The 15,538-nt window shown below is 44.8% G+C and overlaps 1 protein-coding gene, 2 long non-coding RNA genes and 1 other non-coding gene across 7 annotated transcripts in view; 2 read left to right on the forward strand and 2 right to left on the reverse strand.

Moving 5' to 3' along the window:
* Positions 1-4,247, forward strand: part of FSD2 (fibronectin type III and SPRY domain containing 2) — a 46,621-nt gene extending 42,374 nt beyond the window's left edge. The window contains exon 13 of the mRNA XM_036068705.2: positions 1,351-4,247. Within this exon, the coding sequence (XP_035924598.1) occupies positions 1,351-1,603 (253 nt within the window). The 3' untranslated portion in view covers positions 1,604-4,247. The remainder of the gene's footprint in view (positions 1-1,350) is intronic.
* Positions 3,545-9,854, reverse strand: LOC118520615 (uncharacterized). 4 transcript variants are annotated; one of them, XR_013450245.1, is made up of 3 exons: positions 9,693-9,854; positions 5,911-6,054; positions 3,545-4,962 (listed from the first exon to the last, which is right to left on the reverse strand). It is a non-coding gene; the product is annotated as an uncharacterized LOC118520615 (long non-coding RNA). The 4 variants fall into 4 exon arrangements; XR_004909752.2 differs by adding an exon at positions 8,362-8,642 and having other exon boundaries at positions 3,545-6,054; XR_013450246.1 differs by adding an exon at positions 8,352-8,642 and having other exon boundaries at positions 3,545-6,045.
* Positions 4,700-4,826, reverse strand: LOC118520630 (small Cajal body-specific RNA 15). The gene has a single exon (XR_004909761.1).
* Positions 9,855-9,942: 88 nt separating the features above from the next.
* LOC144382834 (uncharacterized) lies at positions 9,943-15,326 on the forward strand. The gene is made up of 2 exons (XR_013450248.1): positions 9,943-10,553; positions 11,978-15,326. It is a non-coding gene; the product is annotated as an uncharacterized LOC144382834 (long non-coding RNA).
* The last annotated feature ends 212 nt before the right edge of the window (positions 15,327-15,538 follow it).

Below are 15,538 nucleotides of genomic sequence, written 5' to 3' on the forward strand. Positions count from 1 at the left end.
AAAGCCATTGTTGCGACCTCCCTTCACCTCAAAAATTGTAAAACTTCACACCATTTTCCCAGCACCTCTTGTACTGTGGGGCCTCTGACCCTCACTGGCTTGCTGAATCCTATTAATGTTTGATCTAATGTTCCCTGCTTGTGAGCCTCCGTCATGGTTAAACACTCTCTGTCATACCCACACGTACGTGGGAAGACCAGCTTTCCCCCTGTAAGACACTTGGACTAGAATTGCCTCTACTAAACCTCAGACCCAGTTGGAGGAATACAAGAAATACTAGGCACGGAAACAGATGGTTTCTTTGGATTCTGCCTGAAGTAAGACTAAAAATCACTGTCCTCTCCTAGAAAGGTAAAAACGAAGGGCAGAGAAAGAGGAGGACAATAGAGGAAGAGTAGGGGTCTGGGGGAGGTCAGGAGACAGAAGAAGAGCATGGGAACATGAGACAGCATGAAGAAGGCAGGCCGGAAGCCAGGAACCAGGGCTAGAGCAGTTTCATGCAGTCCCATCTTGGAAAGATGTGTGAGCGAGACAGAGGTAGGAGTGGAGGGTGAGGGTTGGGTATCCTAGCTGACTCACGTTTCTTGCTTTAGTCTTGCCTCTGCTGTGGTGGGAGGAAGGTAGAGGGAAGGGAAGTTTCTGGTGGCTGCTTAGCTAAGAAAAGGAGCTGAGGGGAAGATGAGGCGAGACGGGCCGGCTTGCTTTCACACTCGGAGACTATTCCAAGTGCTCCTCCCGGGTGCGCGGACCAGCGTGTTGGCACTGAGCTCTGCGAATGTCTGGGCAGCAGGGGGAGGAAGTCCCTGTGGCTGGTTTTGGTTCCAGCCATTTTTCAAAGCACACAAGCTACAGAGCATGGCGAGAGGGTGCTGGGCTTACACTGCAGCGAACGTGACAGGCCCCCGGTGGCCCTGCTAAGGCTGAAGGTTTGAGAATTGTGCCTGAGGACCTGTGCACAGACCTCCCAAAGGGCCCGTTTTATTACATGAAACATCACGAGGCTGCCTGTTTCCAATGTCTTTGTAATCAGAGGCTTTATACAGCTGATCCTTAAATCCAAAGTTTTAAAACATCTATTTCTACACAAATTTTGATGCAATAGTTTATATTACTGTATGTAAGTTTTTTAGGTTAAGAGATTGCTCAAAAACAAACGGAGTTTAAAAATATGTCTCTTAGGACAAATTTTAGAAAAGAGACATATAATTTGGGAAATGGCCTGTTTTGGTAGTTAATTAAAAAAAATAACACCATCATAGGAGTATTTGAATAAAATGAATAGGAGATGTTCTGAAAATAACCCATCTACAGAATTTCTGAAGCTTTGTTATATCCACATTTAATTTTCAGGCATAAGTATGAGTTCCTGCACAACAAGACGACTCCAGATATAAGAATAACAGTGTCCCCAAGGAAGATTGGTGTTCTGTTAGACTATGAAAATTCAAAATTGTCATTTTTCAATGTGGACATTTCTCAGCACCTTTACACGTTCAGCTGTCAGCTCCACGGATTTGTGCATCCCTGTTTTTCTTTGGAAAAGCCTGGCTGTCTGAAGATACGGAATGGCACTGCAATGCCAAAGCACGTCACTTTCTATTAGAGCATTCCGATGCCCGGCTTCCTGTCTCTCTGCCGTACCCACCCCTGTGAGCCACTCACCTCTCAGCCGGCGGGGCTGGGCGTTCAAGCACCACGCACCCGGCACAGTTCCGGCTCACGCTCTCCTCTGGCCGCCTGGCGTGCTGACGCTCGTTTCACCGGACCTGGAGTCTAGTCCTGCGCACTGCCGCCCGTGTGACCTTAGGTTAGTCATTACCAGGCCCGGCTGTCACGGGAGGGCTCGGCCAACGTGAACTCAGAGGTCCTTCAAGTGGTCAGACTGTACTGGTCTATTGGTTTATAGGCAAAGTATCTGAATCTCCAAGGCCTGCAGAGCTCGGACTGAGGGGCAGGGGAAAGGAAGGGATGCTAAGTGACGTGTCGCCAGCGGCCAGAACAGACCTGAGAAGGCGAGGGGCCGTCCACAAAGAGAAGCAGGGAAGCCACGGGCCTTGCCCTCTCCTGTTTTCCCAGCAGTTATCGGCACTGTGATGAGGGGGTCTCCCGCTGAGCACTCGGTGACACCCCGTTCCCACGCCTAATTCCGTGAGGGCAGGGACGGTGTCTGTCTTGTTCATCATCCAGCCGCTAAGGGCTGACACGTAACGAACAGGTGGTACACAGCACATATAGAATAAATTAGTATCTTCTTCATCCCACCACTGCTCCTGGGCTCTCCCTGCTCTCGGGGTCACGGACGGCGGGGCTCTTTCACAACGCAGCAAAGGACGCGCGGCCAGGAGATGCAGACAGCGTGGAGGGGAGGCGGTATGAAGGCCCAGAAGGGCCCCTGCAGCTTGATGGCAAGACTGGGGAAATGGAGCCCTCTGCACCGCTGCACGCTTCGGGTCACACAGCAGACTCCCCATCAGTGTGGTGCTTTCACTGCATGGGGGGGGGTAGGAATAAACCAGGAAGAAACAGACTTAGTGGCAGCTGATCCTAGAACTGTCCCATAAAGAGAACCAGATTTGAAATCAGACCTACGCTTGATCGCTACTCTGTAACTGCTTTGCCGTCAACCCTAGAAAAGTCCCACTATTTCAAGAGCTGTTTCCCTTAAACAAAGAAAAAACAGTACCCATTTCATAGGACTGGGAGATTTAACGACGAACGCAAGAGTGCACAACAGTGTAGGGCGCGCAGCAAATGCACCGCGGTTTCTGAAGAGAAGACACCAGCCCACCAAGCCCCAAGCTGAGCACTGGTGGGCGAAGTGGTCTCCCCACCAGCCACTCTGGGACTTCCTGCCTGGATGCTCTTGCCCGTGCTGCGACCACAGGACCCGGCCCCACCAGCTGCATTCTCGGTTCTCCAGCCCAGGTGTCTGGTTGTCTCTTAAAACTCTGCACACAGCATCTTCCAGCCTGTAAGTTAAGATGCAAGATGCAGAGTAAATGACTCTATCTGTGAAGCAATCCTCAGAGACAACTTAGTATTCTGCCCTGTGGATGCCTCTAAGCAGACATGCTCCTCATCTCCTCACTTAAGGTTTTGGGTGAACTGAAAGCTCCGCGACTTGTTTTCCAGCACACTCAAAGTCTCACACGAGGAACACCTCCTCTGTCTCCAAACTCTGCCTGTTGGTATGAACAGCAGCTCAGATTCCTGAATTAACAACTCACCTTGACAGTCTTCCAGCTCCTTACATACACACACACACACACACGCACGCACGCGCGCGCACACCTGCCCTGCCAACCTGGATCACTAGCCTGAAATAAGGAAGGTACAGCCAGTGTGAGCACAGAGAGGGTTCACGTTATAGACAAAATACACACATGCGTGTATTCAACACTGTTCAGCTACTGAGACAGAAACTGCCAGGTGGGAAGTAGGGCATCACAGATAAGGCAAGTCTGAATTCCGGATTCTAACAGGTTTTATGGAATATTTCACATGCAATACGAACATGGATAAGATGATAAAAACTCGACACCTGTAAGGTTTGAGTGAAATTTTTATTTGACCAAGAAAAAAACATCTAGAATTGGCATTGACCATTGACATTTAAAATCCACTTAAAGCAGAAGACCAACTTAAAGCATCACAATTACTCAGCATAAAGAACTTTTGTTTAAACATGTTTCTTCTACAAGAAGAAAAAATAAGTCTAGACCAGAACCAAACATTTTTTTCCTCTAAAATATTCCAGTTCCTAAAATATCATGAATAGTCTGCTGAAACTAAATTTCAACAAGGGGCAGGATTTACCTCAAGGCCATGTTCACCTGCAACCTGCTGATAAATCTGTTAAAAAACAAAACAAAGAAAAAGATTTTTAAAAAGTCAGACGATTGTAGCCACAATCCCTGACTCGGTGCAGTTAAAACAAAACATGTCAGTCTGTTCTCTTCCCAGCTTCACCTGTCTCACTGTGTAACCCTTGAGCAAGTTATTAACATAAGCTCTGGCTTCCCTCAACAAAGGGGAGTGAGAATATGTAAAATAACCACAGAATCTTCGTGTAAACTAACATGGGCTTAGTAATTCAGAATAGCCCGATGTGAAGGCACCCTGAAATGGGACTAGAAAGTTGGTGAGAGACTTGGGATGTAAGATGACATTGGTTTCTGGTAAAATTAAACTGCCTTTTATTTGGAAACGTGTATGTTTAATAATTGACTTCCTGCTGGTTCAGACAATGATATGCAATCACTTATACACATTCAGTAAAATATTTCAGAAGCACGTGCTTGGTGGTATCAAGCAGAGCGATGACATGGGCACCGAGGCCTTTTCCTCACTACTTCCCGTCCTCCAGTATTTGTCAGAAGCAGAAGCTCACACGGCTCACACCTTGGTAGCTGCCCGCAGCACAAGTCACAAGTCACTCTACCACGGCATTCTGTAACTGAGACTGTGCTGGTCTCCGCCCAAGGAGGCTCAGCTCCCAGAAGACTTGCTGGACCCCCTGAAGGCTGCACCACAGGAGGTCCTGTCTTCCACTTTCCTAAACAACTTCTCCAATTTCTAGCCACCTTCCTATCAGTTAGTACAGTAAGAGGTTCGTGGGTCCACTACCTTCTCCCACCCTTTCTAATCTCTTAATTTACTGTTCCTATTTTCCACGGTAAGACGACTCGAAGTGTGTACTTGCTGTTGGTAGATAAGTAGGTCTTGAATTTATTTTGCAAACAAGACCTGTTCTATCTACCTTTTCCTTTAGGAGGCTAACAGCAGAGTCGGCTTGACTTCAAGGACTCTGTTTTCTTAGTCTCCAGAAGACCCAGTCCAGCTTTTGAAGCACTGTCCTCCAGGGTGTCAAGACACGAAAGGAATGGTAACTGAGCACTGTTAGGTAATTGATTACTCGAGTTTTCAGAGATTTTTCTTCACCGCGATCAATAGTTAAGGAATCTAAATGCAAAATGAGAGTCAGTGATTTGGGAAGAAGACTCCCGCCCGTCAGCAAGTCTCCTAGAAGGCGCAGGACAATGAGCTGGGCACGATGCCCCAAGGCAGTAATCATTTTAGAGTAGTTACGGCACAGGTGCTATTTCTTGTCACACAGATCATGTCCTACTACTTCCCTGCTTGTTTTCTGCTACCCCCAACCCCAGGAAAAAATTAAGCCCCACCCACTGATTGATTGCCTTTTCTTCATTCTCCCAGACTTGGACAGTATCAGGTTTTTCTGCTCTATTTTCACCTTACTCAAATCCTGGTGGAATTAAACTATCACTGATTTGAACTATGACAATTCAACGACACAGCATGCAGCTCAAACAACATGCAGTCATGTGCACAGAGCCAATAAAAATGCTTTTGTAGTAGGAACTTGGATTCTAATTTTGCTGTCTCCCCCATGCCCATTCCTGGGCCTAGATGGCTTAAGAGATGCCCTTAAATTCGAGAAGATGGGACTGGAGACAAGAATATAATCCATTCGCTAGGAAAGCACTCAATCAACAAAACTGAGGTTTCCCAGCTATGCATTTTAACAAAGCAGGAACTTAGTTTTTAGAGATGGATTTCCAGAGTCCATACACTGCTTCTTGGTAAACCTGTCATCTTATTCTGCCGCTCAGAAAGTTTCCTACCCTCTGACTTCTTTTATATCCCAAACACCCACCCAATGAAGGGGGAAACGGACAGGGAGAGAGAAGGAAAACAAGAGAAGCGCGTAAGGACAGACCTCTGAAGAAAGGTAGAAGATACTTGATAAACAAGCCGCAGATCCCTAGGCACCTGGAATGGACCTACCCTTTCTTGTCCACCTAATGCCTGTGTAGCTCAAAGGTCACTTCCTGGAAGCACTTCCTAATACCTCCCTCTCCCAGGCTGAGTTCGGTGCCACACACTCACCTGTTTGAGTGGCACACAGCAACTGCTGACCTGCGTCTGCACCTCTTGGCTGTACGCAAACCAGAGGCACGAACTGTATGTCCTCATCTCTGAATGATCAGAACACGGAAGCAACGGCAGTCTGCTTTCGAAGAGCTCATTTACCTGAAAAGAGGTCAGGGACGTCAAATTGTCTTCCAAATTAAATCTCTTCATCAGAAAGCAAAGCACTTTTAAATTATGTGTGTTGGGTGAAGAGAGGGAGATAAAAAATAGAGTGTGATTCTTAGCCTTTCTGCTGTCCCAATACACCCGAAGGATCTACCACCTAATCCCATTAGTGAGAGCCCCTTCTGACCTGGAAGGAGTGGGAGGGGGCTTACCAGAATCTGACGTGTGAGGAAGATGTTTAGAATGCCTCCTTCCCATCACTGCCAGAGATCTCTAACACTCACATTTAATATTTATTGAAGCTTTGACTATTCTTAAGAGAGCCCTTATTTTAAATGCCCTGAAACATCAATCCGGTTTGTATGTTTGGAGGCTGATGAGTGGAAGTGAAGGCCCTGACAGAGCCTGACCTGATAGCACACCACACCACGACTCTGCTGGTCTTAGAATCTAAGACTTTCATGGAGAAATGACACGCTCTAAAGTTAACAACCACCCCAGGGACATAGAAAGACCACAGGTGGTACCTCCTCAAATGTCAAGTGTCTTAAAAATCATTTTATGGGAGAGACTTCCTCATCCCCCCAAAATTGTAGCCAAACTTATATATCATAGGGTGAAAATCCTACATATATGGAGGCACCTCTTATTCTTGAAATCTCATCCTTTCCTAAAAAGTTGGTGGAATTTTCAGATCCTAGGTTTCATTATTTTAAATTGGAAAACTCTGGGGACGCCTGGGTGGCTCAGTCGGTTAAGGGCTCAGGTCATGATTTCCAGGTTGTGGGATCGAGCCCCATGTCGGGCTCCCTGCTCAGTGGTGAGTCTGCTTCTCCCTCTCCCCCTGGGCTCTCTCTCTCTCCAAAAATAAATAAATAAAAATCTTTAAATTGGAAAACTATGTTCCCAGCCCTTCAAAGAATCTCAAGCCAATCTCCCCAAAATAACCACACATAACTGTCTACCAAGGATTTCTGTAAAGTAAAAGGCATTTTATTTTATTTATTTATTTTAAAATTTTATTTATTTGACAGAGACACAGCGAGAGAGGGAACACAAGCAGGGGGAGTGGGAGAGGGAGAAGCAGGCTTCCCGCCGAGCAGGGAGCCCGATGCGGGGCTCGATCCCAGGACCCCGGGATCATGACCTGAGCCGAAGGCAGATGCTTAACCATCTGAGCCGCCCAGGCACCCAGTAAAAGGCATTTTAAACACGGATTACCTACTTATGTAATCATTATGAATTCAGTAGTGGGTACGTTTCTGTGCAGTTACTAATCCACTGAACAGTCTCGAGTTCTGGAAGTGAGAGAAGGGGGATGCAGACTGTAACCTGCTGTGGTGGCTGGTGGAGAAGGTGAGCAAGGGTTAAATGGCCAGGGAAGTGAGGGGAACAGAAACTGCCTACAGCCTGTCCGTGTCCAGATCCACTCAACAGGTGGTCTTCTCTCCTTAGCCTGGACTCTCTAGGAGTTAGTCTGAACCGCTGTCTGAAGTGCTATACAAATCAACAGGAGGAAAGGAAAACGAAATGGAAAATGTGTTCCTTGTGCCTGGAATTATACGTGTCCTGGAAATAAAAGACTGTGCTCATTACTGCATTTTTAAGGTAATGCTCATGTCACCGTCACTTGCAACAGCAATCATGTCTGTATCATCTCAAGTTTCTTTGGAACATTTGCACAGAGCAGTTGTTCTCAGGGTGTGGCTCTTGTGGGGGCCCCTGAGACCCTTTCAGAGGGTCAGGTCAAAACTACTTTCATAATAACACTGAGACATTACTTGCCCTTTTCACTCTTATTCCATGAACGTACAGAGCAGAGTTAAACCAGAGGCTACACCATGTGAGGACATTCATCACTGACAACAGAGTGTGTGCTTGTATATTCTTGTGTTTAAAACATTTCTGTTTTAACCTCTAACACTAAAAATACTGATTTTATATATATATCCCACATAAACAAAAGCTCTTTGGAATCCTCAATAATTTTATAGGAGGGTCCTCAGGCCAAAAAGTTTGAAAGTTCTTAATACAGAGCATTCATTGCTTCCCCACAATGAAAATCTAGCTGAATGAGTCTCTCAGTAGTAAGAGTTCATCTATGTTTTTCAATACTTGCTAATGTACAAGTTGTTCTGTAGACCCCTAAGGCTTACGCACTTTCTGACAAGACATTTCCATTTACAAATATGAGAGAGATGACAGAGACAGCGCGCAGTACATTTAAACAGCATGAGTACCAAATGCAGTGTTCCCTAAGACAGCTGAGGTCTGACTGCAGGGTACCCGACAGCATCTCACCTGGACTTGGAGCTTACAAGTTCACTGTGGCTGGTTTGATTCAGACAGCGTTCTAGGTAAACATTTCCACAGGCTGTGACAGCAAGTGTTCACGGTGAGAACTGACAATAGTTAGCTGTAGGTCTTGCAGGGTGAGCACATACCCGTGAAACTCAGGCCTCCCTGTGCAAAGGTATGCAACAGGTCCTCCAAGTTCCATCTTCCTTTTGTTACTACATATACAATGCTGAATAGGAAATGACAGGAGGGACCTGCCGGACTCCTCTCCATCTACACAGCATCTAAAATGTAAATAAATGGGAGTGCCTGGGTGGCTGAGTCGGTTGAGCCTCTGACTCTTGATTTCGGCTCAAGTCATGATCTCAGGGTCATGAGATCAAGCCCCTTGTCCGGCTCCGTGGGGAGTCTGCTTGAGATTTTTCTCTCTCCCTCTGCACCCTCTAAAATAAATAAATAAATCTTTTAGAAAATAAAACGTAAATAAATGACACAGTTCTAACTCCTGACACATACTGACTTTGCCTTTGTTGGATTCATACTGCACCTAAACGTGCATCCCCACCGTCCTCACTCCCTGAAAAAGACGGCTTAGCAACCCAAAAAAAACAGTTAAGATGTGGAGGACAGGATGCTAGGCTGGAAATGAAGAACTCTCGCTCCTGGTCCTGGCTCTGTCACTGATGAGGTAGGTGACTTTCAGCCTGCCTCCTCTATGCTTCAATTTATTTTTATTTTTATTTTTTTTAAAGATTTTATTTATTTATTTGACAGAGCGAGAGAGCACAAGCAGGGGGAGCAGTAGAAGGAGAGGGAGAAGCAGGCTCCCCGCGGAGCAGGGAGCCCGATGCGGGGCTCGATCCCAGGACCCTGGGACCATGACCCGAGCCGAAGGCAGACGCTTAACCATCTGAGCCACCCAGGCGCCCCTCTATGCTTCAATTTAAACTGAACCAAGGGGCGATGACCCAGTTCCTCCTCCGACACCAAATGACGTTCCCGGCGGATTGGGGAAGCTTCAAAATGACCGGCCGTGCGTTTATGTTTTCAAATGAATGCAACAGGTGCTGCTGCCTCAGGCAGGAGTCACCGATTCAAACCGTCTGGTTCCGTACAGGCCCTCGCGTCACATCCCTTAAGGGACACAGGCCACCACTGACGTGAAATTCACCTACAGCGTTATTTTCCCTTAAACCTGACTCTGGGCGTGTATTTCTCCCTTCCACACACATCCCCACCACAGCTCCGTGAACCACCGAGCTGGGTTTTTTTAGACGAGAAAGCTGAGCACGAGTTAGGAACGAGACCCCGCGACAGATACGTCGACCCCTCACCTCTACGCCGGCTCCCCGGTATACTCCCCGAAACCCGACACACCAGCCAGCCTGCCTACTAGGACGCCGTCGTCGCCCGCCCCGCCGGTGGCCAGACAGCAGCCTCACTCTACACCACAGACGAGACCAGCCCTCCCGCGTCTGATCGCGGCGACTCCTCCTCTCTCCTTCCGGTGGAAGAGCCTTCCGGTTTCCGGGCGTGGGGAGGAAGTCCCGCCCCCACGCAACCGCATATCACTGCGGGACGCGCCGTCGCTGCAGGGATGCGCCCGCGGATGCGAGTCAGTGGCGGGCTAGGTGGGTAGGGGCGACTCCTGGGCCGAGGTCGCTGTTGCTGGGTCCCCGGTGGGCAGTGGGGAGAGGGCTGAGCTGTTCAGCGGGGCCTGGCAGAGCGGCTTGGAGACTCCTGTCTCCTCAAGAGCTCCCTCCTGAGCGTCCTTCGGGGGTTGGAGGTCCTTCCCCCGCCAGCTGCCCCGCAGTTTACTAAGGTTCTGCCTTCCGTTTATCTGCGTAGCCGCATGCCTTGCAGTCATAATGGTTACCGCCTAGTGAGCTTTAGCTGTTCGTGGTTTCAGAGCAGGAGCTCGTGAGCGTCTGGTAATTCCTGACTACTGCTGTTGCCCACTCGTGAAAGTGCTGGAGAACCTCCACAGTTCTCCGCTGGGCTAGGGACATGCGCTGTTGGGGTTAGGAAGAGCAATGACAAATTAAGGTTGCCCTTGTTTTAGTTTCCGAGAGCTGTCGTAACGAAGTATCACAAATTGGGTGGCTTAAAACAACGTGTTTATTCTCTTATTGTTCTGGAACCAAGAAGTCGGAAATGAAAATGTCAGCAGGGTCATGCTTCCTCTGAAACTCTGGGTAAAAAGGCTTCCTTGCCTTTCCTAGTTTCTGGTGGTGTCCAGCCAGCCTAGGAGTTGTTTGGCTTGTAGCTGCATCACTCGGATCTCTTAACTCCAATAGGGTGTTTTCTCTGTCTGTCTGTGTCTCTTTAAAAGGACAAAGGACCACCCTACTCCAGTATAACCTGATCTTAAGTAATTACATTTGCAATGACAGTTTCCAGATCAAGTCGCATTCTAAGGTTCTGGGAAGGACATGAATTGGGGCGGGGGGGCGGGGGGTCTGTGACACTTGCCAACCTCATATAGCTGTCAAAGAGCTTAAGAAGTTGGCAAGCCAAAAGCTGAGAATTTGCTGTAGTACACAGGGATTCAAACGTAGTTCAGTTGGATCCAAGAAGTTGTCGTGGACGTTTGAACTATTCCCTTGAGAGGTGGGTAGGATTTGGATGTGCCATCATAGCTCATACCCAGCATTCTAGGCAAACAAACATCACAGACAAGAAAGCACAGGTTGAAATGTGAAGTAAGTTAGGTTAAAGCAGGAAGGATCTTGAATACAAGCTAGAGAGTTTGGACTCTATTCTGTATTGAAAATGAGCAGTAAATCAAAGTGTTTTGGCAGAGGAGTTGTGCTTTGAAGATTAATTAGCAGCTTGAGTCAAACCTACTTTGTGTTACTTAGTCCATTTTAAGAAGTCTTAAATCCTATTCTTGAGCATATCCTGTTATTTTTCATCCTGGTGTCCCTGCTCATGCTGTCCCTTATTCCTGGAGTGCTGCCATCAAGGAGAGTTGTTCAGATCATTTTATGTTTGCATCCCAGTATTGCCAAAACCTGACAGAGGTAGCACAAGAAGAAAAAACTACCAAACTCCCATAAATACAAAGCCCTAAAATAAAATATTAGCAAATTCAGTCGTGCCCTCCATCTGGAACAAAAAAGGTTTTATCTCGGAAATGATTTAACATTAGAAAGCCTGTTTCTATAAATCACTGTAGCTTAAATCTGTATGAGGTTTAAATCTGTATGATCGTCTCAACTGATAAAGTGTTTTTTGAAAATATTCAGTACCTCCTTTGATCGAAAACACTTAGCAAAATGGGAATAGACAAATAGCAACTTGATAAAAGGCACTTAAACTGATAGTAAATTTCATACTTAATGATAAAACAGTAGAAACATTCCACTAAACTCAGAAAGAAATGGAATATTTACCTTCCCTACTAATATTCAACATGGTGCTAGCTTTTCTAGCCAAAACAATAAAGAAAAGGACAAAAATGTTAGAAAAGAAGTGAAGATGCTATTTTTAGATGATGTGATTTTATTTCTAGAAAATGGAAAAGAATGAAATTACAAATTATTAGAACTAATTAAATGGTTCAGCAAAGTGGCTAAATAAATTACATACAGACACTTAAGCTTTTCTTATATACCAGTTATAAAATAGGGAAAGAATGGAACCCAATATGAAGACACTGCACAAAAGAGACTTTTTATGAGAAATATGAAGAATTATGAAAAGACATTAAAGACAAGTAAATGGAGATTTCATGTTCCAGTATGGGAAATTCAGTGTTTTAAATATATCAGTTTATCATAAATTAATAAACAGTTTTGATACAGTGCCTACTAAAATACTGATGGGATCTCCAAGTAATTCTCTTTGGTCAAAGTATGTTCTTTTGATACACTCTTGGGTGCCATTTATTGGTATTTTATTTAGAATGTGTGTCTTATTAGTCAGACTGATACATAGGGGAGGTTTTTTGTACTGTGTTAATCAGATGTTGGTATTTAAAATTATACTGGATCCCTTAAAATAACTGTAGGGATCATTTCATATTTTACTATGGTCTATATGGTAATGGTCTGAAATAATTTAAGCAACTTCAGAATTATTTGCTCTTTTAAGGCCGAGGAGAGAAATCAATTGTGAAACTCTTATTATGTGATGCAGTATTATATGGTGGATTTTAAATGATGTGTCCACACTCCTCTGTGATCATTTAAAAAGTCAACTCTTCTCTTTTGTGGGCGATCAACTGTAATTTATATTTTGCTTGGAAGTCTTCCATTTTCAGTAGGTTTTCCAAATTAGTTGTCCATTGTATTGTGTATGAAATTATGTTGTGCTTCTTAAAATCTGTTCTGCACGTGAGTTGTTCACTTTCTCATTCCTAACCTTACATATTTTTGTTTTCTTTTTTCTCGAATCAGACTCACAGAGGATTTGTCTCTTTTGTTGAGTGCTTCAGAGAATCAGCTTTGGCGTTTTTCTGCTCTTACTGTTTTCTGTTTTTCCCTCTTCCTACTCTCTTGTGTTCTTTTCCAATTTCTTAATATTAACCTAAGAGCCTTTATTTTTTTAAGTGCTTTTATTTTTAATCTTTCATTTTTGATGAAGACTTTTTAAGGCAGTAATTTGCCTCTGAATACAACTTGTATCTATGTTGCATAGTTTTTGGTATAAAGTGTTCTCTTTTTCATTGCTTTTTACATATGTTGTAATTTTGTCATTTTTTTTCATTTGACCCAAGAGTTATTCAGGATCGGATATCATTTTTTTTTTAAATACTTAAGTTTTTCAATCATTTTCTTTTCTCAGTTTTATTGAGAGATAGATGTATTGACATACATCACTCTGCAAGGTCAAGTGCACTGCATGATGGTGATCATGTTTGTATTATTTTCCAGTTTTATTGTGATCAGAGAATTAGATTCTGTATGTTTTAACTAAGCATTTCCTCTTTGGCAAGTACATAATCAATGATTACACATTCCGTGGGTATTAAAATATGTGTATTTTCTTCTTGGAATTAAAAAGTTCTGTGCCTCTGTTCCATCAGGTTTACTGGTTTTAGTATTCACGTTTATTGATTTTAGAGTTCCAATTCTCTGATATATTTCCTAGATCAGTCTAATTCTAGAAGAGGTGTGATTAAAATTTCCAACTTAAATGTATTTTTAAACAAGTTTTTCTTGCATTTCTAAAAGGTTTCCTTTATATATTTAACTGCTATGTCAATGGTTCACACAAGACTATCCCTTGTCTTCTTTGTAAGTTCCTTTTTATCCTATTTAATGCTTTTAACTTATGTCTAACCAATATCCCCTTATCTGATGTTAATGTTACCATTCCTTATTTTGTTTACTTTTCTCTGGTTTCTCATAACTCACCTCTTTATTTTAAATCTGTTATATTACTTTAAGTTTCATTTCTAGTAAAAGAAAATATTATAGATATAACAAATGAGCAATCTGGGTTTAGTTTTTCACCTGGAAAGTTTAGCAGTAACCATGCAGAAGCCAGCTGTTGTGCTGAGGGGATCTGCAGATGCATGGAGGCCTAGAGCTTGGATAGTTTTATGTTGCAAAAAAAAAAAAAAAAAACCCTTAATGTTATATGATGTGAAACAGTAGTTCCCAATACTGTGGTATCACTATTGTCCGTTATCATTAATTTTGTTCCAAGGAATCACAAGCAGATCTGCAGGAAGTCATGGATTAGACTTTGCATTAGTAAAGATTATTTTCTTTTTATAAGTATTTCAGGTGCCCTGGAAAGGTTCTGAGGTGACTAAAACCCAGGCCCACTATCTCCTTGCTTTCCCTTTTTTTCCTGCCGGAGATCAGCCTGCCTCCTCACGTCCTGCCTCCACACTGCCCAACTAGTTCTGAGTTATCAGAAGCTAATGTGGTCAGAGGTCCTGCTAGGGCTCTTGCAGTGGAGGGGAGAAAGGTGTTCTTTTTACTCAAAGCCAGGAGGGGAGAGGGTGAACACAGGAAGGCTTGAAAACAGGAAGCAAATCACCTCCATTCATGTTAGTCTCTGGGTCCTCCCAACAGTAGCCAGTTGGAAGACGAGAGTTCTGGGGCCAAAAGCACACGGGCCCTGTTCACAGTTTCCCTCAATTTCCCACTGAAGAGGCTCCAGGTTAGGACCAGCGCTGCTTACCTCGTTTCCCCCGCTTTTCTCGTTCCACTGCCCTGCCTCCTTCCCTAATCAAACGGCCAGATTTGAGTTCCTGTGATGCACCTCCCTTTCTTCCTCCTCTATAGCCGATAGACTTTTGGAGTTGTGAAAGAAGCCTTGGCATCAAGGTTGGAAGACTTGCTTTATAGGCAGCAGAGCAGAAACAGAATGACCTCTACCCTGTTACTGTGTGAACTTTGTGGAAAGTGTTCCCATAATCTGTTAACCTGTAAATTTTAATCAGTGTTCGGACTCTGATTTCTCTCAATGCGAAGTTGAATCTCAGAACGAGAGTGACGCCTGGATGATTGAAGGTGGTAAAAACAGGTTTCCTGTGTGAGGGATACTGGGGACAACGCCTGGATGCTCGGTGTGTGAAGATGTTTGTAAATGAATTCAAGATACTTGTGTAAACATAGGGGCGTTAGGGAGACGAGAGAAAGGAGACGCAGTCTGACAGCAGGTGCTTGCTGCCAGTGCGTTGGAAGAGCGCTCAGGCAAGTCACTTAAATGTGACTTGCCTGAGCTGTGTCCTGTGTTCCAGCGATGTTGAAGAACGTGGGATTCCCTGCACACGCCCCCTCCGCCCTCACCTAACCTCGAGAGGCAGGCTCTGCCTCCCCTCCGTTTTCAGGAGAGCACCTGCTGTCTACATTGCTTCAGCACACACCCTTACCTCCACGCTATCAGAGGGAAGAGGTCTTCTCCCATCTGGGGCTCGCTTGTTCCTGTGCTCTCCGATGCCCCACCTCTCCTCATCCTCATTGGACTTTGTTTCCTCACCTAATACACATTTTGTCTTCTGAGCCGCATCCAAAGAATACTTACCTCTAGATTTCTTTCAGGCATTTGAAGTGATTAATCCCTCTCTTTAAAAAAAACTTCATTGAGATATAATTAACGACCATACAACTTACCCACTTAAAGCGTACGATTCAGTGGTTTTCAGCATATTCACAGATGCACGCAGCCATTACCACTGCCTGTTTTAGACAAAGAGAAGCTCCCTACCCTTTAGCTGTCA

This window comes from Halichoerus grypus, chromosome 8, assembly GCF_964656455.1.
Source record: "Halichoerus grypus chromosome 8, mHalGry1.hap1.1, whole genome shotgun sequence".
NCBI lineage: Eukaryota > Metazoa > Chordata > Mammalia > Carnivora > Phocidae > Halichoerus > Halichoerus grypus.